General features: G+C 38.1%; 1 protein-coding gene across 1 annotated transcript; it reads left to right on the plus strand.

Annotated features, from left to right (window-relative positions):
• The first annotated feature begins 821 nt into the window (after positions 1-821).
• On the plus strand, positions 822-7,349 carry Pcdh20 (protocadherin 20). The gene is made up of 2 exons (XM_034498954.2): positions 822-1,294; positions 2,419-7,349. The coding sequence occupies exons 1-2, from the start codon at positions 1,160-1,162 to the stop codon at positions 5,143-5,145; spliced, it is 2,862 nt and encodes a 953-aa protein (XP_034354845.1). The 5' UTR covers positions 822-1,159; the 3' UTR covers positions 5,146-7,349.
• The last annotated feature ends 16,571 nt before the right edge of the window (positions 7,350-23,920 follow it).

Consider the following 23,920-nt stretch of genomic DNA (forward strand, 5'->3'; position numbering starts at 1 on the left):
TTTGGCCATTATTTATATGAAACCCTGTAGATCAGGCAGTTTCACCGACTGAATGTACTGGACTCTCCCACCAGCTGATTTCATAAAAGATTATAGGTCACAAACTGTTGAGGATCAGAGTCAGAAAAGATAGCAAAGCATTTTGTATGCTGGACCTGGACAGCTCCAGGACATGCTTGTAAAGGGGCAAATCCCCAACAGGCATTTAGGCGAGCAGAGTGAAGAGAGAAATGAGAACATTTGAAAAGCTACCCCTATTTTATTTAAGCTTCAGTGACTTCCCTCTCTCCTTTCAGTGTCCCCCTTCCAGAATGATGGCTAGTATTACTTGCAATACACAAATACACAGACACACAGACAGACACATAGACATACACACAAGCACACAGACGCACGTGCATACACACACGCACATACGTGCTCACACTGCGTCTAGTCTTTCAGCTAGAAACTGCCTTTCAGCTAGAAACTGGAGATACCTTTAAAATCAAACCTGCAGGCAGACACCGAGAAAAACTTGTGTCCTGGAAACTATCAGCTTTGCCATCATCAACAGCGAAGATAAAATGAAGACATGAGGAGCCTCCACGGATTTCATAGCTTTGCTTTTCGGGCTTGCATCTTTGGCAGCAAGAAGTTGAGACTGCTCTTATTTAAGAAAAGTGTGCTTTCTTGCTCTATGCAAAGAACTGCTGGATCCACACTGACAGGGAGGAACTGATTGGCAAAGCAGGGTCTTGTGGGAACATGTCTGTGCATTCAGACACCAATGTGGGCTTTTTAAAAATTATTAATATTAATTCTCTGTTTCTTGCTAACAACTTGTAGACTTGAGATTTAAGTGGCGCAGTAAAGGAATGAGACTAGTCAAGGCTAGTTGTCATGCGCTCTGGTCCCAGACCTGGTGGCATCTCCTCCCATCTGTGAAGAGAGAGTCCTTATTCCGGCTCTTTTGGTGGGCTGTGGGCATAGCATGTCCAGGAGAGGACATTGTAAATGTCCCCTTCTGGTCCTGGGCTTTTCAGTCCACCGAGTTTCTGTTCTTAATTGACAGACCAGAGACTATTGGCTGAAGTTCCCCAGCGATTTGCATGAACAGAGAGGGAGTGTCCTCTGCCACCCTCCCTTCTGGAGCGCTCTGACTGCAGCCTCCCAGGGAATGCGCGGCGGCCGAGGGAACGCGCGCAGCTCGCTGGTCCAGGCAGTGAGCTTGCGCCCGGTGACCTGGCACCCGTGCCTGGATATGGGGCATCTACATCGTCCCAGCAGAAGGACCAGCCACAGGAACCTGCCGGTAAGGATGAGCGAACCCTGGGTCCTCCAGAAGTTGCAATACTCTCCAGCTGTTTCTACTCCTTGATGGTATTTTCAAACGTTTTTCCGAGAATGCAAACTTCACGAGAGAATAGGGGGAGGGAAAGGAGTTTGGGAGAAAGAGCACAAGGTATTTTAAACAAATAGCTTGGTCCCTCAGGTCCGTAGGGGAAGTTTCTGAAACAGAAATGTTGTGTGAGGTGGAGGAGGGTCGAGGATGCGCTCAGTCCGCTTTATAGTCCAGGCTGTAAAGATTGATTCCTGTGTTCAATGTCAGCTTGGAATCCTCTATCTACTGCAACTGACAAATGCTTTTGCATAATAATTTTTCGCGAGTACTTTCCTGGCTTGTCAGCTTGGCAGGAGGTAGAGAGCATAATAAGAGGTAGAGACCAGATCACCTTATTTGATTTCATGTACGGATTAAAATGAAAAATCTCTTTCCTCCCCAAAGCAGGTAGGGAGTGTGGCTCAATTTTCCATGTTGTTGTTGTTGTTGTTGTTGTTGTTGTTGTTGTTGTTGTTGTTGTTACTACTGATGCCGCTGTTCATATTGGCCTCATAGAAAATGGTGTAACATATTAGATGTTCTGGGATTTCAATGGCAGAATCATTTCAGGGAGCAGTAAATCGTGCACTGCTCAGTCCTTTTCACCACCTTCCCCTCCCTTTCTCCCCCATAACCTATGGAGGTTTTCCTGTCGCGTTGCGCAGCCAGCTATTTGAGTCAAAGTATGCCCTGCTCTGTGTTTCCAGAGATCCAAAGCCTTAAAGTTTGAGATTCTAAACCTTAACTAGACAAGCTAGTTACCAGAAGGCGCAGGGAGCTGTAATGGGGTTGGGGGTGGGGGGAAGGATGCGGAATAGAAGATGAAGAAAAAGGAGTTAAGTTTCAGAGACAGCTGTCTCCCACAGATCTTCCCCACCGCCAGCAAGTTTCTACTTAGCTCAGTTCAGATTAGGGTTTTTGTTTGTGGTAATAGGGATGAGAGTAAGCATTGTCCCGGGGGCGGCGGGGGGCGGGGTGGCGGGGGCACTACTTCCTAACTCTCATCTCTGCTTCCTGGAGTGTGAAATCACCGTTTCCCCCTTCCTTCACTCCAGCATGTTTTTCTGCTTTTCCTCTTCGTGGGACCATTCAATTGCCTCGCGAGTTACAGCCGTGCTACGGAGCTTCTGTACAGCCTAAATGAGGGACTGCCCGCGGGAGTGCTCATAGGCAGCCTGGCGGAGGACCTTAGGCTACTGCCTCGGGCCTCTGGGAGACAGAGCCAGCAGTTGCTGCATCCAGAGCGCACTGCCACTGAGGGGAACCCCCCTCTCTCTTTCAGCTTGGCCTCCGGAGGACTGAGTGGCCAGTATGTGACCCTAGACAACCGCTCCGGGGAGCTGCACACTTCTGCACAGGAGATCGACAGAGAAGCATTGTGCCTGGATGGGGGCGGAGGGGCTGCCTGGGGCGGCAGTACCTCCATTGCCTCCTCTCCTTCTTCTGACTCTTGCCTTTTGCTTCTGGATGTGCTGGTCCTGCCTCAGGAATATTTTAGGTTTGTGAAGGTGAAAATTGCTATCAGGGATATCAATGACAATGCTCCACAGTTCCCCATTTCTGAAATCTCTGTTTGGGTCCCGGAAAATTCACCTGTAAATACCCGATTGGCGATAGAGCATCCAGCTGTGGACCCTGATGTAGGCATCAATGGTGTGCAAACCTATCGCTTACTGGACTACCATGGCATGTTTACCCTGGACGTGGAGGAGAATGAGAATGGGGAGCGCACACCCTACTTGATTGTCATGGGTGCTTTGGACAGAGAAACCCAGGACCAGTATGTGAGCATCATTATAGCTGAGGATGGTGGGTCTCCACCACTGCTCGGCAGTGCCACCCTCACCATTGGCATAAGCGACATTAATGACAATTGTCCTCTCTTTATAGACTCACAAATTAATGTCACTGTTTATGGAAATGCTACAGTGGGCACCCCTGTTGCAACAGTTCAGGCTGTGGATAGAGACTTGGGGACAAATGCACAGATCACTTACAGTTACAGCCAGAAAGTTCCACAAGAATCCAAGGATTTATTCCACCTGGATGAAGTTACTGGAGTTGTTAAGCTTTCCAGTAAGATTGGTGGGAGTGTTCTACAGACACATAAGCTCACTATCCTGGCTAATGGACCTGGCTGTATCCCTGCAGTGATAACTGCGCTTGTGTCGATCATCAAAGTCGTTTTCAGACCCCCAGAAATTGTCCCACGTTATATCGCCAATGAGGTGGATGGCGTTGTGTATCTGAAAGAACTGGAGCCTGTTAATACTCCAATTGCGTTTTTCACCATCAGAGATCCAGAAGGTAAATACAAGATCAATTGCTACTTGGATGGTGAAGGGCCCTTCAGGCTAGCCCCCTACAAGCCGTACAACAACGAATATTTGTTGGAGACCACAAAACCCATGGACTATGAGCAGCAGCCATTCTATGAAATAGCTGTAGTGGCCTGGAACTCAGAGGGGTTTCATGTCAAGAGAATCATTAAGGTACAGCTTTTAGATGACAACGACAATGCCCCTGTTTTCCTTCAGCCCTTGATAGAACTAACCATTGAAGAAAACAATGCACCCAATGCCTTTCTGACAAAGCTCCATGCTACAGATGCTGACAGTGGGGAGATGGGCCGAGTTTCCTACTTCTTGGGACCGGATGCTCCATCATATTTTAACTTAGACAGTGTCACTGGGATTCTCACAGTGACTACTCAGCTAGACAGAGAAGAGAAAGAAAAGTACAGGTACACTGTCCGAGCAGTGGACTGTGGGAAGCCACCCAGAGAAACAGTGGCTACAGTGGCTCTCACTGTGTTGGATAAAAATGACAACAGTCCGAGGTTCATCAACAAGGACTTTAGCTTTTTTGTGCCAGAAAACTTTCCAGGATACGGCGAAATTGGAGTCATTAGTGTAACAGATGCCGATGCTGGGAGGAATGGATGGGTAGCCCTCTCAGTAATGAACCAGAGTGACATTTTTGTCATAGATACAGGCAAGGGTATGTTGAGAGCTAAAGTCTCTTTAGACAGAGAGCAGCAAAGCTCTTACACTCTGTGGGTGGAGGCTGTTGATGGGGGTGAGCCTGCCCTTTCCTCTACCACAAAAATCACAATTCTCCTTCTGGACATTAATGATAACCCCCCTCTTGTTTTATTTCCTCAATCTAACATGTCTTATTTGCTGGTCCTACCTTCCACTCTCCCTGGATCACCAGTAACAGAGGTCTATGCAGTTGACAAAGATACAGGCATGAATGCTGTCATTGCTTATAGTATCATAGGACGAAGAGGTCCCAGGCCTGAGTCTTTCAGAATTGACCCCAAGACGGGCAACATCACTTTGGAGGAAGCCTTGCTGCAGACAGATTATGGCTTGCATCGCTTACTGGTGAAAGTGAGTGATCACGGATACCCTGAACCTCTCCATTCCACGGTCATGGTGAACTTATTTGTCAATGACACTGTCAGTAATGAGAGCTACATTGAGAGCCTTTTAAGAAAGGAGCCAGAAATTAATATAGAAGAGAAAGAGCCACAAATCTCAATAGAGCCTACTCATAGGAAGGTAGAATCTATGTCCTGTATGCCCACGTTGGTAGCTCTGTCTGTCATAAGCCTGGGTTCCATCACACTAGTTACAGGGATGGGGATATACATCTGCTTACGGAAAGGTAAAAAACATCACAGGGAAGATGGCAATTTGGAAGTACAGATTCCATTGAAAGGAAAAATTGACTTGTGTATGAGAGAGAGAAAACCAGTGGATATTTCTAACATTTGATATGCCATTGTGGAATGACATGGAGGGATGTTATAACTGCCACAGGTAGTCTTTGTCCTGCAAACAACAGTGTGCGGATGCAGTTCCACTAAAGGACAAATAATTTATAACTTGTACTATATTGTAAATAGCTGTTTACAGGTTTTTAATTCCAATTCAGAAGTTATAAAATGTGTACAGAATTTTTCAATGAAAATTAGTACTAACAGCTATATTATTGTTATTTATATATATAAAAACATATATATAAAATGTTGGGTATAACTGGCAGCTCTAATACACCAAGCAGATGGCTGGCAAAACTCAAGACTAAGGTAAGAAAAGTACATTTTTGTTGTTTCTAAAATGTCTTTTCACCACAAGAGGGCACCAGCTTCCCCTTTGCAGGGATCTGTGGCATTGTACATGATTGTTGTTGTACAGGAAATTAAGGAGAGAGTATATTTTAAATATATTGTTTTTAACATTAAATGTAAAATTAAGGTAAATTAAATTCTCTACTTAAATATATGACAAGAAAGAAAAGAAATCCACTTGTAAACAGAAAATGTATTACCTTGTAGGTACATGGATTATGGTTTGAAAGAGAAGGCATTTAAAAAGAAATGCAATTCATTTGGGCCAAGCATCAAAACATTGCCATGTGTTACAAATTTGACCTGCTGAAGAGTGCGGTGTTTTGTGTAACTCCACCTGCTTTTTGTTTGCTTTACCACTGTGCTTGCTAGAATTGCAGGTGGTGGGCATCATCTGTGTATTCTTCTTTACATAAAAAGCATCTACACATTGCACTCAGTAAAAGAGCAAGACACATGTCAGTGTCTCAATCTCTACTTGCTTGCTTGGTGTTTATGATATCTTAGTGCATTCTCCACTGGTCAGCAGCACTTTTTTCATGGGTTTTATGTTAGCTTGGGTTCACTTTTGTTCACCTACACTATGAGAAAAAGTTGTATTCAAACTGAATTCCTCAAAAGGCCACTGTACACTATTGGCATTTTATATGAAAGTCAAACTTTTTGTAGTTGTTTTGGACCATCGGCTAAGTGTTCTGGCTTCTTTATTTGGTTCTGGAATACATCCAAAGTTTTATTTGTAAGTCCGTCTGCAGATTCTTTTGATAATTTAGTTTTTACTGGCTCTTTTGCAATGAAAAAGAAAAACTGGTTTGTCAGTGATTTCTAATGCTTCCTTCTTTGCATGAGATGACAATTTTATTTTATGTAAGAACTGTAGTGAAGCTGTCTGTATAAACAAGAAATGTGTTAGCTTCAAAATGAGTCACTTTGCTTATCACCCTCATGTGTCTGTACCATACCAAAATTGTTTATATGTCTGCAAATTAAAAGTATATATTTTCATATTTTCTTGATTATTTTTACCATTTTATATTTGACCATAGGTTTGTTCTTTCACTGAAGTGCCTGCTATTGGTGTCTGTTTGTTTCTAGGATTAAATGTGAGAAATGGTAGTATTCTGTTATGCTAAAATTTATATTAAACTAATCCCTGACCTAATTAAGAGTGTGTAAACTGTAGACATATATAGAAGAGAAACTGCTTGTACGTTTACGTTCCTATGAAAACTTGCACTCATGCATGTCTATAGTCACATTAACTAATTATGGATTTAATATTACTATCAGTGTCCCCTCACATTTTAGCAACCTCTGTGCTTGTTGTGTTGCACTAATTTGCAATATTTTAAAGAGCTATCACACCATAAAACAAAGCTTAAACATAAACACAGGACATTTTAGATTTACATTAATTGCTTATTCTTGGTTTCTTCACTTTGGTAATCTGGATAAATAAGAATATAAGGTAGCAGAATCTAAGACAAAAAAATTCAATATATTTTCATGAAAGTTCCTTTTGTATGATAGGCTCTTGAACTAAGAGACATATAAGACCATTTAAGCCCATAAACTGTTCATTCACAATTCTAACATAACAAAGGAGGAGCACATTCTTTTCCAGTCATCTTTGGTTAGTTTCTTTTATAAAAAGAGAAGCAACATAGAAGACATGTAGCAACATTAATAAAGAAAGTAAGTCCTCCACAAGCTTCATGACTTCTAGTGTCACTATAAAAAGAGAAAAACATTCTATTCATTTCACAGTCTGAATATGGTTCATGTGTTTGGGGGATGGTTATTGAACTTCATTTCTTGAATGAGAAATATCAATGACCTTAATAAAACTATGTATTTATAAATAATTTTGTTGTAGGATTTCCTTTGCTTATTATTTTGTTCACAATAAAAGCAGACATAGCAGGGAAAGCTAAAGTAAATTAAGCTTAGACATAAAAGCTTCTTTTTCTTGAGACCCTGTGCTAGAACAGTTGCCAAAATGTATGCTAATCATGTCAATGTTGTTAGTTAAGCTGGCACAAAGATAACTGTTCCATTCATTAAAAGGCCTAAGATCCTTTTAACAGTTTGAGAGCCAGTGAGCTCCCTTACCCAATTTAATGATGAAGGGATGGCTCTGATATTTGCCCTGCCAAATACATCTTCACTATGGAGGAAATGGTTCATTAATTTGAACTTGGAAATATAAAACCAATATAGCAATTTCATCTGGGTGGCTGAATAACTTCCATTATTTTTGTATTACTTGATTCTTGACCATAAACTTCTTTTAAAGGTATTAATTTTTTCTGGCAGTTACACTTTTATCAAAAAGAGTTCAAAATCAACAGACACACACACACACACACACACACACACACACACGTACATAGTACTCTTAAAACAATCCTGAAGAACAGTTATATTAGTAAAAGCCTAATCACTAGTATTTTGGATGCTGGTCCAGTATTTTAGAAAATAGTAGGCTTGATTGTACTATCAGTAAAAGAAGCATTAAGAACAGTGTATAAAGTTGACTTGATTGCAATAAGAAGTCTCACAGAGATTCTAATTTTACACTCTTGGAAGATATCTTTCTTGACAACCCTCCCCCCTCAAAAGGAAGCAGAAATCAAGCAATTCTCCTTGAAGGCTAATTTCAACATTTGGCAGACAAGAATAAACACAATCAAAACATAGCCATGGAAAGAGGGTGTTCTTCAGCTCCACGGGGCAGCCTCAGTTCATGGAGACATGAAGCATAAATACTTGGCAAGCTTTTCACTCTAAGCTGAATTTAATCACACATGGTAAAGCAGTGTACTATTACAAAATATCCACATGGCTGACATACATACTCTGGCTATCACTGTGTGTTTACATACAAGTAGTGAATAAGTATTGACAAGAGAGCTGAAGGTAGTGCAAGAAAGCATAAAAAGTTACTAAGTACACTTATTCCTAATGACTGAGCAACGTAGATTTGTCAGCTTTTTCTTGGTGATTTCAATGAAAATATTATGTGAATGTTCAGATAAAATATACTCAAATCAACTTTTAATAATTTTCAAATGTTATTTATTTATACATAATAGTTCTTCTTAATATTCCTACTTTTCTTTCTATAGTAAACTAAATTTAAAATATTTTCCAGTACATTTATTTTACTTTTAGGAAAGCCATGGTGCACCCATGGCTGGAGATCAGAGGACAACCTGGACTGGTTAGTTTCAGGGATCAAACTCAGGTTGTAAGACATGACAAACCTCTTGACCCACTGAGCTATCCCATTGAGCCTCTGGATTGCATTCCTTAAAGGGTATTTATCACACAAAGTAAATGAATTTCACTGAACCTAATAATGTACGAAGTCAGAACATTGTGCTAGTTAAAAAACATTTAGCTTCTCATTTTACATATATTTCTTATGTATAATTAGCACAGATTTAACAGTCAAGGAGACAGAGCCCCTTACAAATATGCATGATGATGTGGAAGGCCTACAAGAAAACAAAATTTAAAAACCTTCTACCTAATAGTAAAAACTTCCAGAAAACCTCAAAACAGAAGCAATTTCTATTCTGTGTCCATCTCCAAAATAATGTCTAAAGTACCTAAAAGTGTCCTCTTAGGCAACAGGATATAAACTGAGAAAGAGAGAAAGGCATCTGAAAATAAGAGAATTATATTCAAGACAGAAAAGTGTGAGCAAGTGTGTGTGTGTGTGTGTGTGTGTGTGTGTGCGCGCGCGCGCGTGCACACGCGCAAAGCTACCACCCTTCCAGGTTTCAAAGATTAAAAGCTATGAAAGGTAGTTTGGAGAGGTAAGATAGAATCTTAATTAAAAAAAAAAAAACTCTGTATTTAAAAGAGCATTTTGATCTTTTTGTAGAAAAGTAAATACATATTGGACTAAAGCTTTAGTGACAATTTAACTAAAAAAAAATTTTACACTATAATATATGAAACAGATGTCATAGGAACTGATAAAACTGGTGGTAGTATAAGAATTTGCATATGATAACCAGCAAGTTGTTTCTGAAACTTACTTCGAGCCTATTTTATGTTATTTTATTTTCTTTTTTTACAAAATTGAAAAGCATAAGGGATTACATTCACATTAAATCAGCAATGAGAGATTTGAGGTAATAGCAGCCATCTCTAATGTTAGGTTTTATGACAGATGAAATTACAAAGACACTGATTTCCCCAGTTTATTTCATCTTTATGTCTGTCAATTCTATTCAATTTACCAAACATTACTGTGTGTCCATGTGGTAGATATTTCATTATGAGGATAATGTCGCCAAATATGTCTTATTCTAAACATTTGCTGCTGTATTTGGCATACAGGCACAATTTAAATACACATATACAAAGGTTTTATACTGAAAACTTGTGAAAAAGATAGTGAGGTATCAATAGATGATATTTATGATAACACTGTTTTTGATCTTTTATTTTGGAAGAATTTATCTGTTTTTAGTAGTCAATAAGAATATTTCTATTCACAGTTTAGAAAATATAGAATTGATACAAAACAATATGAAAGGCAATCATGGTTCTTTTCCATATACTTTTCTTTTTGAAGAGCCTCTTATGTAAATTGTTATTGTAAATATGAAATTACAAAGGCAATAATTTCCCCAGTTTATTTCATCTTTATGTCTGTCTGTTCTTTTCAATTTACCAAACATTACTGTGTGTCCATGTGGTAGGTATCTTATATTAAGTAGAACTTTAGAAATTTAATGAGATTACTCTTTTTTCACAAATGAAATTTTCTATGACACTATTTATTGTGGTTGTTGAAAATTTAAATGTTCCATGAAGTAGTCATAACAGTTTATTCTCCCATTTTTTCATCCAAACAGTATTCTTTATTACATAACAAAAGCCCATGAGTTTAACAATGTTTTTTAAGAACTTACTTATTCCCTGCTACAATATAGCTATCCTCCTTTTACATACAGTAAGTTTCAGTTTTCTTTTTCTCTGACAATGAGGTTATATATTCCTTTCTTTTTTTTTTTTTTTTTTTTGAGAAATAACTAAGAGCCCAGAATTTGATTTGAATTTTTAAACTGTGATAAAATAGATACCAAACCATTGATTTTACACTTGAAGCAAGTAAGACATTTAATGTTAGAAAAGAGGTTTACAGGGTGGAAATGTAGCTCAGAGATAGGACAAAAATGTAACATGTTTAAAAGCCTGGATTCCATCTCATAAGAAAGAGAGAGATAAAGAAAAACTGAAGAGAAAAATAATACATCTGTGGCGATTTGAATAAGACTAGCCCTCATAGGCACATACATTTGAGTACTTGGTTCCCAGTTGTTGGAGCTGTTTTAAGAAGGATTCAAATGAATGTCCTTGTTGGAGTAGGTTTGTCTTTTAGAGGAGGCATGCCACTCAAGTGGACTTTCAGATTTCAAAGGTAACTATATCTAGTGTCTCTCTTTTCTGCTTATGGATCTGGATATATGGTCTCAGCTATTGCTCCTGTGCCATGCCAACTGCCAGCTGCTGTGTTCCCTGCCATGATGATCATGCACTCTAACCACTCGTCTGGGAATACTAACCCAAACTTAAACTCTTTCATAACTCTCCTTGGTGTTTCATCAAAGGAATACAAAAGTAATTAAGACAGAAGTGGGAGATTACTATGACAGTCCTGTCCATGATGTGAATTGGAGGCATGTGAAAGACTTTATACTAGAAAAGCAGTTAAATTCTGTAAGAGGGGCTTAATGGGCCATTTAAGTAAGAACATGGAAGACAGAGGTGCTGAAGGCAAAGGGGACTATGGAGACTCAAATCAAGAGGTTATAGAGGTTAACAATATTAGCAACTGGGCTAGAGACCATTCTTGTGGTATGTTGGCAAAGAATGTAGATGTTTTTGCATTAGTCCTAAGAACCTGCTTGAGGAAAATCAAAGAATTTTGGAATAATGTCAGTGGCAGAGGAGATTTCAAGAGAGCCTAATATTGAGTCTGTCACATAGTTACTAGCAATCACTTTTGTGCAAGTCTCAAAGAAAAAAAAGCAAGCATGGCAAAAAGAAATTTAAAAAAAAATGTGTAATTTTGTGAGAAAAAAAAAAGCACCAGGAAATTAAGCCTATGCTTTTGCTGAAAAAGAAAATATAGGCCCAAGATGAGATGGAATAAAGGGAGTGGTACCTTCAGAGCAAGAACCTACCCAGTCAATCCTACATCTTGTGAGGGAAAGAGACCAAAAGTTATCTATTCCTAAAGAGCAACAAAAAAGTCAATGGTTGTTAAAATTTCATTAAAGGAATAGATCAAATAATCAGGTAGACAAATTTGGTAGCATCAGCAATTTGGTTTTTGTTCAAGAATAATGAAGGATACAGGACTAAAGGCATTGTGGAAACATCCTCCACTGTTAAAGAAAGCTATAGAGTTTAAGCTTAGCCTCCATACAACGACTTCTTTATAGAAGACCTGAGTGTCATTGAGTGAAGATGTGAAAACAAAAGCTGAATTGAGTTGGAGTCCCCAAAATCTTAGAGGTTATAGTCTGTGACATATCTTCCAGGAAGACTCTGTACAGGGAGTAGAACCAGCCCAACAAAGAGAGAAAAGTATGTCATAGTTAGCAAAGCTACAAGGACAGAGCTGCCTGAGCCTTTTGACATCAGACATGGAGTTCCAGGATATGAAATTTTCCCTTCCTGTTTTCAGTCTTGTTTTGTTCCCATATTTCTTCACTATGCCTCTTTCCTCTATTTTTGTTTGTTTATTTATTTATTGATTGATTTTTTATTGTAGGAGAGGATGGCCTTGTTGGGCATAGGTGGGAGAGGAGATCCTTGGTCCCATGAAGGCTGAACACTGAGTGGGGGGAATTCAAGGGTGGGAAGGTGGGAGTGGGGGGTAGGTGGGAGCATATCCTCATAGAAGCAGGAGGAGAGGGGATGGGATAGGAGGTTCCTGGGTGGTGGGGGGAATGGGGTAAGGAGATAAAATCTGAAATGTAAATATAATATCCAATATAATTTTCTCTATTTTTGAATTGTAATGTATGTTCTGTGCCATTGTATATTGGAAGATCATAATTTTGCTTTTTATTTTACATAAAACTAAGAGATTGCCTTGATCTGCAGAAACTACAGATCAAGGCAATCTCTTAGTTTTATGTAAATGTATTTTAACAATGTATTTTAAACTACACTGTGACAGATTATTGGGGGTGAGGGCAGGGTTTTTGAGGTTGAAATCAAATTCATTTTGCATTATGATAAGGCCAGTAGCCTCCTGGGAATAAGGAGTCATATGTGGTAGCTGGAATGAGAATGTCCCCCACAGACAGATTGTTTTGAGTACTGGGTCCCAGGTTACTGAAATTGTTTGAGAAGCATTTTGGAGGAGTCTGATTGTTGAGTAAGAAATGTCATTGAAGTGAGCTTTGTGGTGTTAAAAGTTCACACCTTTCTCAGTGTCTCCCTCAGGATGGCACTTCTCCACTTTGGTTTCAGTAGTCTGCCACTTTCTCCACCATGATGTTCATGGAAACATATAGAATTATATAGATCACATTAACCAATTTAATCTTTCTGTTATAAATTTCCTTGGTCATAAATTTCCTTTATTGAAGTAATAATAAAGTTAATAACACAATATCTAAGGATACTAGGTAGGAAGACAGCAATCCTGAGTTTAAAAAATATTTAAAAGATCAATGAAAACTAAAGATATCCTGAGAGGACTCCATAAGCTATAGAAGATATCCATGCATGTCTATATGCATTCTGGCTCTATTCACAATCCTGGAGAAAGGCCCAGCTTAGATGTCCAACAACTGATGAACTGAACATTTAAATGTGGCACATAAACACAACAAAATTTTATTCAAGGTTAAAAAGATGAAATTAAGAAATTTGAAGGAAAATGGGTGGATTTGCAATAGTCAGAGACACAAACTGGTCATGCTCTCTGTTATTTGAATATTCAAGCTATGCATCTTTTAAAAAGGATACTTGACACTGATTGCTGGTAAGAGGCTAAGCAGAGAGTCAAAGGGAGAGAAGAGTGGGAAGAGGTAACCAAACCTAGGAATATATGAAATACGTAAAAAAAAATTAACAATTTATTTTTATTGTTTTTGTGTGTGTGTGTGTGTGTGTCTGTCTGTCTGTGTGTGTGTGTACGCGTGTATGCACATGATTGTATGAATACAGGTTCCCACAAAAGGTGTCATAATCCGCTGGACTTGAAGTTATAAGTGGTTTTAAGCTGACATAAATCCTTGTCAGGGAATGAATTCAGCGGAGGAAAAAGTGGGATGGAGAGCGAAACGCCATGATCTCCTGTGCCTGCTAGAGGTCTCTTGATCTAGCCCTACATGGCCATTTGAAATAACTCCCACGAGAACAAAGGACCCAAGCCCAGGGTGATAGTTGTGTCCTCTGTCTCCAAGGAAATTCTCCTGAGTGATCGACCCCCTCCCCTAGAGCTTCATGGAGAAGCAAATTAGATTCAGTAGGACAGCTCCTGTAGTGCCCCATTTGGCCTTTGATGTAACTGCACCCTTATTTGCTGAAACATTGTACATAAGTCATTGTACTTAATAGTAAAATTTAGATCTGCACCTCGGTGCTAATCTCCAGAGTCTGAATTCTGGGGCATCTTTGTGGGCCTTATCTATGCTTTTTGGCACGTTTTTCAGGCCCCAGTTTTGACAATTCCTAAGGACCAAACTAGGTAGAGTTCTCTGCAACAGCGACACACGCTCTTGACTGAGGAATAGTCTCCCATACTCCTGAAATCTACTATTTAAAATGCAAATTTGAAAATATAATCTGTTGGGCCTTGGACGAGGTAACTCCATTTAACCTGTTACCTTCAGTCACGTAGGACAGGTAGAGGGTGTGACTAACAAGTCTCCACCTCCAGAGATTTAAATATTAATGAATTATCAAAAGGCCAGGGGTGTAGCTAATTAAGTTATTCCCTCCCCATTCTCCCTTCCCTATAAGATTGGTCTCCCCTGGCTTTTGGTGGGGGGAAGCATATACCACTTGCGTCCATTCACCATGCCATGAACAATAAAAGCTTTGGAAAACCGGACTCCACGTGTCCATGGTCTCTCCGCCTGATCCCCAGCTTTTGGAACCCTGAAACCTTGCTGATGCAGCCGCCGGCCGCCCACCGACAGCTCTGTGAATGTGGGATCCTCCGCTGGTGGCGCGGGAAGCCCGCCCAGGACCCTGATGTCGGACCACCCTGGGACTCTGCCGCCTGACTCCCTCCCCCCGCCCGCGAGATTTCTTCCCCACAATAATCTAAAAAAGAAACTGAATAATTCTCCTCCAAGAAGCCACTGCTTATTAGATGAAAATTCCAACTGAGGTTTGGGGTATCATCCTAGGATTTCTTATCTACTGAAACAGCACAGGCTATCGCCATTTAGCTGTTCACCAGAACTTCATAATAAGGTTCTATTGCTGAAGATACCACACAGTTTCTTCACAGCATATAGATAAATCAAGCTGGAGATGATCTAAGTATACTCCATATTGGATAACAATAACAGCGATAGAAGTTTCTGAAGGTAAAAAAAAAAAAAAAAAAAAAAAAAAAAAAAAAAAAAAAAAAAAAAAAATTTGGTAAACATTTTTTATCCATTTTTAAGTCCTGTGAGCTACAATAGTAAACCAGTCAAACTGAGTCCTACAGTGTTAGTGGCATGATTATTTTGGGTAACTGCCTTAGGTACTTTTCTTTTGTTTTAAACAGATATCAGACAAAGGCACCTTGTAAAAGCTAATTTGGGGCTTTAGGTTCACAAGGATTAGGGTTTGTAATTATTTTGGTGAAGAGCTTGGCAGAAGTCAGGCAGTTATGGCACTAGAGCTTGCGTTCCGATCCACAGATTGGAGGCAGAAAGCAGTAGGTGGGAAGAGAGAGGGAGAGAGAAAGGAGGGAGAGGGGCAGAGGCAGAGGGAGGAGAGGAAGGGGAGAGGGAGAAAGAGGTAACTTAGAAAAGCTTTGAAACTTCAAACCCTGCCCCTGGTGACATACCTCCTCCACCAAGCCCAACCTTTCATTTCTTCTCCAACTCTTCCACTAGTTGGGGATATATCAAATATATGAATCCATGGCCATTTTCATCGAAACCAACACAATAGTCAAAGACTATTTGACTATTGAGTTTCAGGCAAACACTATAGAATAGAACTCATTCTTGGCTCCAAAATCTTGGCCAAGAACCCATTACTAGAAAGGTCATGGATTCTAAGAAAGAATGTACCACTGTTGTTTTGCTCAATGCTAAGGATGTCAAGCTGATATCCACATACTCGTGTATGGATTCAAAGATTAGTGTTATATATAGCCATCATCATGAAAGCTTATTATGGCAGCAAGCAGTGATCAGTTAATACTCATACCTGCCTAAAGTGCTAAGAATATGTGATGGTGGAGTGATCTACTCTAAATGGAACAATATATATTGCCCTGTATAGTACTTAGGAGAACACTTCAGAAGCTGGAAAGGAGATGAAATTGAAAAGTACAAAGTACATAGAGGAGTAGATGGATGTGCAGCAAATATATTCCTTCACTACAAGACATCGGTGGTATAGTCATGAACCTATAGTAGCTGTCATTATCTGCACAGGTCTTGTGAAAGATTAGGCCTGTGGATATTTCCTCACATGAGGAAGACGGCCATCAGACTCTACTCCTGCCTGGGAGTCTATTGGTAATTAATGGTTGTCCTGGTAGTTAAGGTCATGTAGTAGCATCAAATGAATTGTTCCACCTACACTCCATCATGAAAGTCAAATAAAACTCAGTGTGTCACACAGAAAGAGAAGATATAAAAATTAAAAGGGACCTTGTTGAGAAGAATGTTCCAGAGGAGCAAGAGAATGAGTGAGGTTGACATGTCAGGAAACCATGATATAAATGAATGCATTAGTCAGGATTCTCTAGAGTTACAGAATGTATGGAATGTCTCTATATATTAAGGGAATTTATTGTAGTGACTTACACCCAACAATCGGCAGCTGTGGAAGGGTAATCCAAAAATCTAGCATTTGATCAGTCCCACGAGGCTACTTGTTTTAGCTGATCTTCTATAGAAATAAGTTCTAGCAGATGTGCTGGCAAGTAAGTGCAAGCAGTTGAAAATGAGTGAATATTCCTTCTTCCAATGTCCCTGCATAGACCTCCAGCAGAAGGTGTGGCCCAGATTAAAGATGTACACGTTATCTGGGAATTGCTTTGTCCTAGGCTGACCTTGAATTCAGAGATCTCCTTGCCTCAGTCTCCTGGGATTAAAGGCATGTACTATCTTGCCTTGGCCTAGGCTTTTCATGGCCACTATCCCTCAAGATCTCCATGCCAAGATCCAGGTCAGAAACTTGTGTCTTCCAGCCTAAAGATCTCAATTACAGCTGAGCCCTCCAATTCTGGATTGTAGTTCATTCTAGATATAGTCAAACTGACAACCAGGAATAGCTACCACAGTGAATAAAACTGTCAAAATATTTTTTAAAAATAATAGAATAAAGAAGAAAAGTTAGTACAGATTCTGTTCCTTCAGCATTGTTGCAAGATGATTTTTCCAAATTTACCGTCATTGGATTTACTGTTAGGGTTAGTATTAGATTTGGGGGGATAAAATACCATCTAATTAGTCAATCAGCATAAATGTAATAATTATGTATTTTACAAGGGAGATGACAAGTTTTTAAAAATAGAAATTTTGATACTTCTTAAATAGAAATAAATATAAAAGAAAATATGAAGTTAAGCATTTTGCAAACCTACTTCAGAAAGCCACACAAAGTTAGACTAAAGAATAAGTGAAAATAATCAAGGGAAGCTATTTAAGCCCTGAAGAAAATTAGAAGTAATAACATTGATTTGTGATAGGGTTACATGCTATACTTAAAATAGTTTTGCATATCAGATTTCTAAAAGTAGACTGAAGGGTGATTACAATGAATGCAATGAATTTTAAAATAAAAATGTTGACATTTTGGTTAAAGGAATAAAAAAATGAAAGCAAGACAGTAGAAACAAACAGAGCAATTCAATTATTATTAGTCAATGTGAAATTACATGAGAAGTGAGGATCACAATGCAATTTTAAATTTAAATTTTAATAAATAAACTGATTCAATCAAGCTTTTGGTCTTGTAAGGCTTGCCTTCTGTAGGTGTGGAGAGAAATAAGGAAGTACATACCAATAGGCTACTTATAGGAGCACAGAAACTCAGTTTATCAACTCCAAAGGAGTATGAGGTCATGCATGATTCTTTCCTTACAGCTTGGAGTATAAATACTCTGAAACTTTAGCAAAGCTAAAGAAAATATGCAATATACATTAGTCTTTAATGTAGCAAATATGTTCAGGTTGTGTCTTTAAAAATAGGTTATTATGCTCAACACAGAAGTAAACTCTCTTCTGTTTTTTTTTAAGAATTATTCTTTTGTTTGAAAGAACCCAGAAAACTCTTTGTTTATACAGTGTGCTTTGCACCACTCCCATCTACTTTCCACTGTGACATACTATGAACATGCCTACTCAAGACAAGTAAGGTCCAGATGAGAGATCGCATGCTCTCAAGAGGTAAGTCTTGCATATTGAAGTTAAAAAATTAAATAATACAACCTTTATAATATATGAGTTACCAAATAAAGAGAGATAAAGAGAGAGTACTTTCAGTGGACAAGTTTAAAAATTTTATAACATTTATTTCTGGTGTTCTTTTGGAAAACTAAATTCTTTATAGCTCCTAATACCAAGAACTCTTCAAGAAGCAAGGAATATAGGTACCAGACACTGGACCCAATACCCTCTCTAGAAAGATGTAAATTTGCATTTCAACACAAGTAAAATACAATTATTATGTTAATTGACTTAGCCTATGTAAAAATAACCCTGGAACTATGTTCCAAAAATAGCACTAGTTTTCATTTTGCAAATACACTTTCTTTCATTTCAAATTAGGCTTTGTAGTTTTTTAATGTGCTTTCTTGACAATGTGAGGTTTGATTTACTGGAGTACAAAACAGACCTTGGAAACTGTTGGATGTAATCTTTGAAATACTACTATATAATATTTTAATGCTTTGATATCAAGTAAAATAAGATGAAAGATATTAACACTAATGTTAATATTAATACATATACTGTTTATATATAGGTACATTGTAAACAATAATTCCTCCAGAAAAGACAATTATAAATAAATCATTTAAAAAAAATGCTGCAGTTAGATGAAGGGTAAAGGAAGCCAAAGATGGCAAACCACTGAATATGGCTTTTAAAATTCTGAATAGAAGGTCCGTGGCTGCAGCTCATGAAATAGCACTTGCCTAGCATGTCTGAGGCCTTATGTTTAATCATCATTACTGCCAAAAAATTATTTCTGAATACATACAATTACTCAAATGAAATTTTCTTCACTAAAAAAAAAACATCGTCTAAAACCAAGTTACTTTTCTTAATCCACTACCTTCTTCTATGAGAAACTAGTTTCCTTCACGCCTTCTAGTTAAATTATACATCTATTTAAATTTTAGTTTTCAACAGCTATTAAAGCTATATGTGATGGTGGAGGCCTCTAAGCCCAGTACTCCAGAAGCAGAAGCACAGATGAGGCAAGACTCTAACTCAAATAGACTTCAGGTCATTTGTTTTTGAGATTAGAAAAATTTTTGGAGGTCACCTCAGATCTTCAGTTTGGGGATTTAGTCTAGTTTGAACCCTGCAGGTCTTTCCATGTTGCCACAGTCTCAATGAGACTGTGTGTGGAAGACATCATATTCTTTGAGTCATTTACCACCTCTGGCTTAAAAGAAAAAATCTCCTTTCCCCTTTCCCTTTTCCCCTTTCCCATAGATTCATTCCTGAGCCTTGAAGGGTGTGGTTCGGTGACTATATCTCATTTAGGACTGAGTTCTCCAAATTCTTTCATTTTCTGAAAATTATCCAGTGTAGTCTCACCCTAACCAAGAAGCTATTCATAGTTGATACATACTGGGAAAAGAAAAATCAGTTCTCTACAACTGAGTATCACTGAGTATATCATCTTCATTCCAGGACAGACTCTTTGCCAAGGAATAGTTGGCTAATACCAAATAAACTTCATATTTTTCTGCACTTTTTAGTTTTGTTTTCTGGTTGTTTGTTTCTTTACTTGCTTAGGTACCTTTGCTTATTATTTTGTTAAGTTTGATTCTGTAGAGTTGTTTGGTGTGATTGATAGCAACTAGGGAATTGGATTATTAGTAGGGAGGAGATAGGGAGGGAAACAAAGCATCAAAATATATTGTATGAAAATCTTTTAAATACAAGTTTTATTTCATTTATAGATTTTTTTCTATATGTGGCAGTTAAAATATTCAGTGCAAGAACTGCTATAACCTGTATTTGCCCTCTTTCTAAGATACTTATATTGAATGATGAGCTCAAATTGAGCAAATGTAAGTATTCTGCATGTGCTTGATTTCTTGAACTCATTTTTTTAAAGATAATTTCCCCACAAAATGCACTGTAATGCATACCCATCTCCGTTATCAATGTATCTGGCATCCAAGTGTACAAATTTCAGTCAAGAATAGCTGACTAAAGTTGGCCTATATTTTACCTTTGAATATTAGTCTAATAGAACTTGGGTGATGTGAGCTTTCCTTTGTGTGACTCAGGAATTGCTCTTTAAGGTTTCGTGGCATATCAAATTGTCCACTGAAAATATCAGAATGGGGGAGTGGGGAAATTAATCAACTCAAATGAAGAGTATTTCTAAAAGACCTTATTAATGAATTTACATAATTCAAAAATGGAAATTTTTTTATTATCTCAGAGTATATGCAGACTGCCTCTTAGAACCAGGAGGAATTTTAAAATCTAATGCATCTTCACTTTCGAGCTTCCTTGGGAATACTCAGTTGTCATACTGTTAATCTACACAGTAAGGAAAATATTTCAGAACCCACCTATTGTTTTACCCAGTAGGCAGACTACTCCCCTAAAGTTTTCTATATTTTAATCCATGGTTTCTGTGAGTACACTATACTATATGACAAAGGGCAAAATACATTTAAATCACAAGACAATTGACAAAGATTTTTCTAATGTGTGGAGCCCCAAAAATTTCCTAGCAGAGATAAGCTATTCTTTTCTCTTTCTGTGCTAAAACACCATGACCTAGTAATCGAGGCTATACTCACCTGAAAATAGTTCACTATCCTGAAAAAAAAAAATGTGTGAACAGTCCATCAATGGGCAGTTTAGTTGACTCAGTTTATATTAAAAAAAACATTGTATTTGAATAAATAATACAGTAGGTGTTTTAAATATTCTCTCTAAAATAAGTGTTAAATATGTGTCTAATTATTCACTAAGTGAATGATATTAACAAATCTTATAATAAGTAGCACAAAAGTGAAAGGGGTATATCAATGTTAGATAAACGTATCCACGAAGTCACAGTAGTACACAGACGACCACAGGTGTTTTTATTTCTGCAAAAGCTTTTGCCAGTTAATTAACACTGACACTAATACCACTGGAGTTGAGAAATCTGACTCACATAACTTAGAATGAGATGAATCCAATGACTGATGTTCATAACTGAGATAAATTGAATGGACATGAAGAGATAACATTTATAAAAGGTTGCTGAAATTAAGAAAGAGCAATGTGTTGAGGTATGTCATTTTGTGCTATTTCAGAAAAATGCCTGTGTCTCTAGCAGATGAGTCTTTTAATTGATGGATTATTTGAAATGATTTATGATCTCTAATCTCCAAGAAACAAGAAAACAAACAAACAAGAATCATCTTGGGATCCCCACCCCCCAGAAAGCTTTTTATTTCAATTTTCTATCATCTCCATTTCCAAACTGCTTTATGCTATGTATGATGCTTCTAATGCTGAAGATGAAGTTTATTTGCAGTAAGCTATACAAGTCATTTCTTACTAGACTTCCAATACCTAACACACGCAGCACAAAACACATCTTGTACCACTGAATGATATTGGCCTGCTAATGAAGTCCGATGCAGCTGACTTGACATCAGAACCCATCCCCTTGAAAAGCTAAACACAAAAAAAGAAGTTTTTTCTCATTTGAGAGAAATCTTTCTTCAACCTGCATTTTTCTTTCTCATTTTCTTTGTCATTTTGATAACTGAAACTTGTTTTTTTTCATAAATGATCATATAGAACAAAAATGGGGACACTTTTTCATATAAATACAAAATACCAACAGAAAAAATATACTTCATGAATTAAATTTCTACAGAGTAAATACAGAAAGAATTGGGACAAGGAAGCAGGGAGGACTTAAGAGATAGTCCATGACATATTTTAGAAAGAAATTGAATGATTACCTGTGGAGCTAAATGTTTGAATGCTTAGTAATATACCCTTCTCCCTCCCTCCCTCCCTCCCTCCCTACCTCCCTCCCTCCCTCCGTCCCTCCCTCCCTCCCACTTTCTCTCTCTCTCTCTCTCTCTCTCTCTCTCTCTCTCTCTCTCTCTCACACACACACAGAGAGAGAGAGAGACAGAGAGAGACAGAGAGAGAGAGAGAGACAGAGAGAGACAATGTTTGTGGGAATACTTATTTATGAAAAGAATTTTGGTACAGTTCTGCTGTCCTTGAGAGAATAACTTTTCTAAAGCCAATTACAGAGTGGAGTGCTGGCAAACTGAGCAGGCAAGGATTGGAGTCTCTACTCTGAATGTTTGCAAGCTGCCCTGGGCTCGGAGCACTGATGGGTTTTCACAATTCAGAATTGGTGTGACTGTGAACTACCATTCAGAAAAGACTAGAGGTTTTAGAGTCTTGACAGGGAGATGAGTGTTGGTTAGCACCTTTCTGTACTATACATGTTATACACATATGTCAACCGACATAGCACCTAGAAACATTTTTTGGCATAAATAATCAACAGTCATTCTGAATCTTTTGAATTGGAAACTCAGCTATGTTTTTGGGTGATATTTCCAGACACTAAATTTAAAAAAGGAAAAGTGCTTATAGCACATTTGTAGCTTATACAGTTGTGGCTCTCAAAATTGCATGCTGAATAACCCAGGAAATTGAGAAAAAGAAACAAAGAAAGAAGGAGAGAGAAAGAGAGAGAAAGAGAGAGAGAGAGAGAGAGAGAGAGAGAGAGAGAGAGAGAGAGAGAGAATGAGAGAAACAGAGAGAGAGAGAGAGAGAGAGAGAGAGAGAGAGAGAGAGAGAGAGAGAGAGAGATCTGGGTTTTCCCATAGTTGCTGTTTCATTAGTGTAGTGTGAAAGGTGATTCTAATTTTTTAAAAGATTTATTTATTTATTTATTTATTTATTTATTTTGTTTCTATATGTATGCTTCTGCATGTATTCAGGTGCACCAAGTGCAAGCAATGCAAGTGGCAGCCTATGAGGGCATCAGGTTCTTTGGAACTGGAGTTACATCAGTGAAAATCTGGATATCAGTTCTGAAATTGAATCCAGATCCTGGATTGAATCTGTAAAAGAAACAATTGCTCTTAACCACTGAGCAATCTCTTCAGCCCATTCATTGGGGTTTTAAAAAGTTCCCAAGGTAGTTCAATACACAGAATACTTTGAGACTCAATAGTTTATAGACTTGTTCTTATATTTGGCCATTTTCCCTTAATATGGGAATGTGTAGCTAATCAGACATATACATCAAATCAATTGTAGAACAGAACACCAACAGACCATCCAGAGACTTAAAATATCAGTTAGCATTAAATAAAACAATTTTCTTTTTCACATCCCCACCTCAATCAATATCATCACACTCATCACCATATTGCTATAACACTCATCAAAACTAAGCACAATAACTACAATGTCTGTTCCTAAAACCTGGATATTTTCTTCTAAGACAGAATATTTGATGAAATGTAAGCCTGGTAAGCAGAGAAATTTTATTGTCTACTCCCCACCTCCAACTGGCTCCTTCTCTAATTCTTCCTCATCTTCTCTTTTTCCTTCTCCTTATGTAATAATCTCAGAACCCAGTATGATATCTAACGCACAAAATAAACACAAGAGAAATATTTGTGGAACAAATGAGTAAATATATAAATGGGAGATAGTTCTAACACATAAATTAGAGTGTTTGTGCTCTTTAGCATTCTGTGTCTTGACCTTCGAAGGGGAATGTCACAGTAGCTGGGAGCTGAATCTGAGGTGCTACTATGAGGAAAATCTCCAACGAGAATAAATATATGCCATCATTTTATGCATGTTTATTATTTGAGTAAAGAGCAAGGCATAGTCCAGAGGACACAAGTGAGGACACACTTGTCACTTCAGATGTAAAGGTGGCGTTTATTTCCATGTTTGAAAACTATTTCAATTACCAATAGAACTGTCTGAAAAAAATTCATATAAAATAAAGGAAGA

This window comes from Arvicanthis niloticus, chromosome 3 (assembly GCF_011762505.2).
Source record: "Arvicanthis niloticus isolate mArvNil1 chromosome 3, mArvNil1.pat.X, whole genome shotgun sequence".
Taxonomy (NCBI): domain Eukaryota; kingdom Metazoa; phylum Chordata; class Mammalia; order Rodentia; family Muridae; genus Arvicanthis; species Arvicanthis niloticus.

What these genes read in the sequence shown, in the direction of transcription:
- Pcdh20 (XM_034498954.2), top strand. Translation starts at nt 1,160, where the DNA reads ATGCGCGGCGGCCGAGGGAACGCGCGCAGCTCGCTGGTCCAGGCAGTG. An exon ending in CCAGCCACAGGAACCTGCCG is followed by an intron (nt 1,295 to 2,418) that starts GTAAGGATGAGC and finishes CCTTCACTCCAG; the next exon opens with CATGTTTTTCTGCTTTTCCT.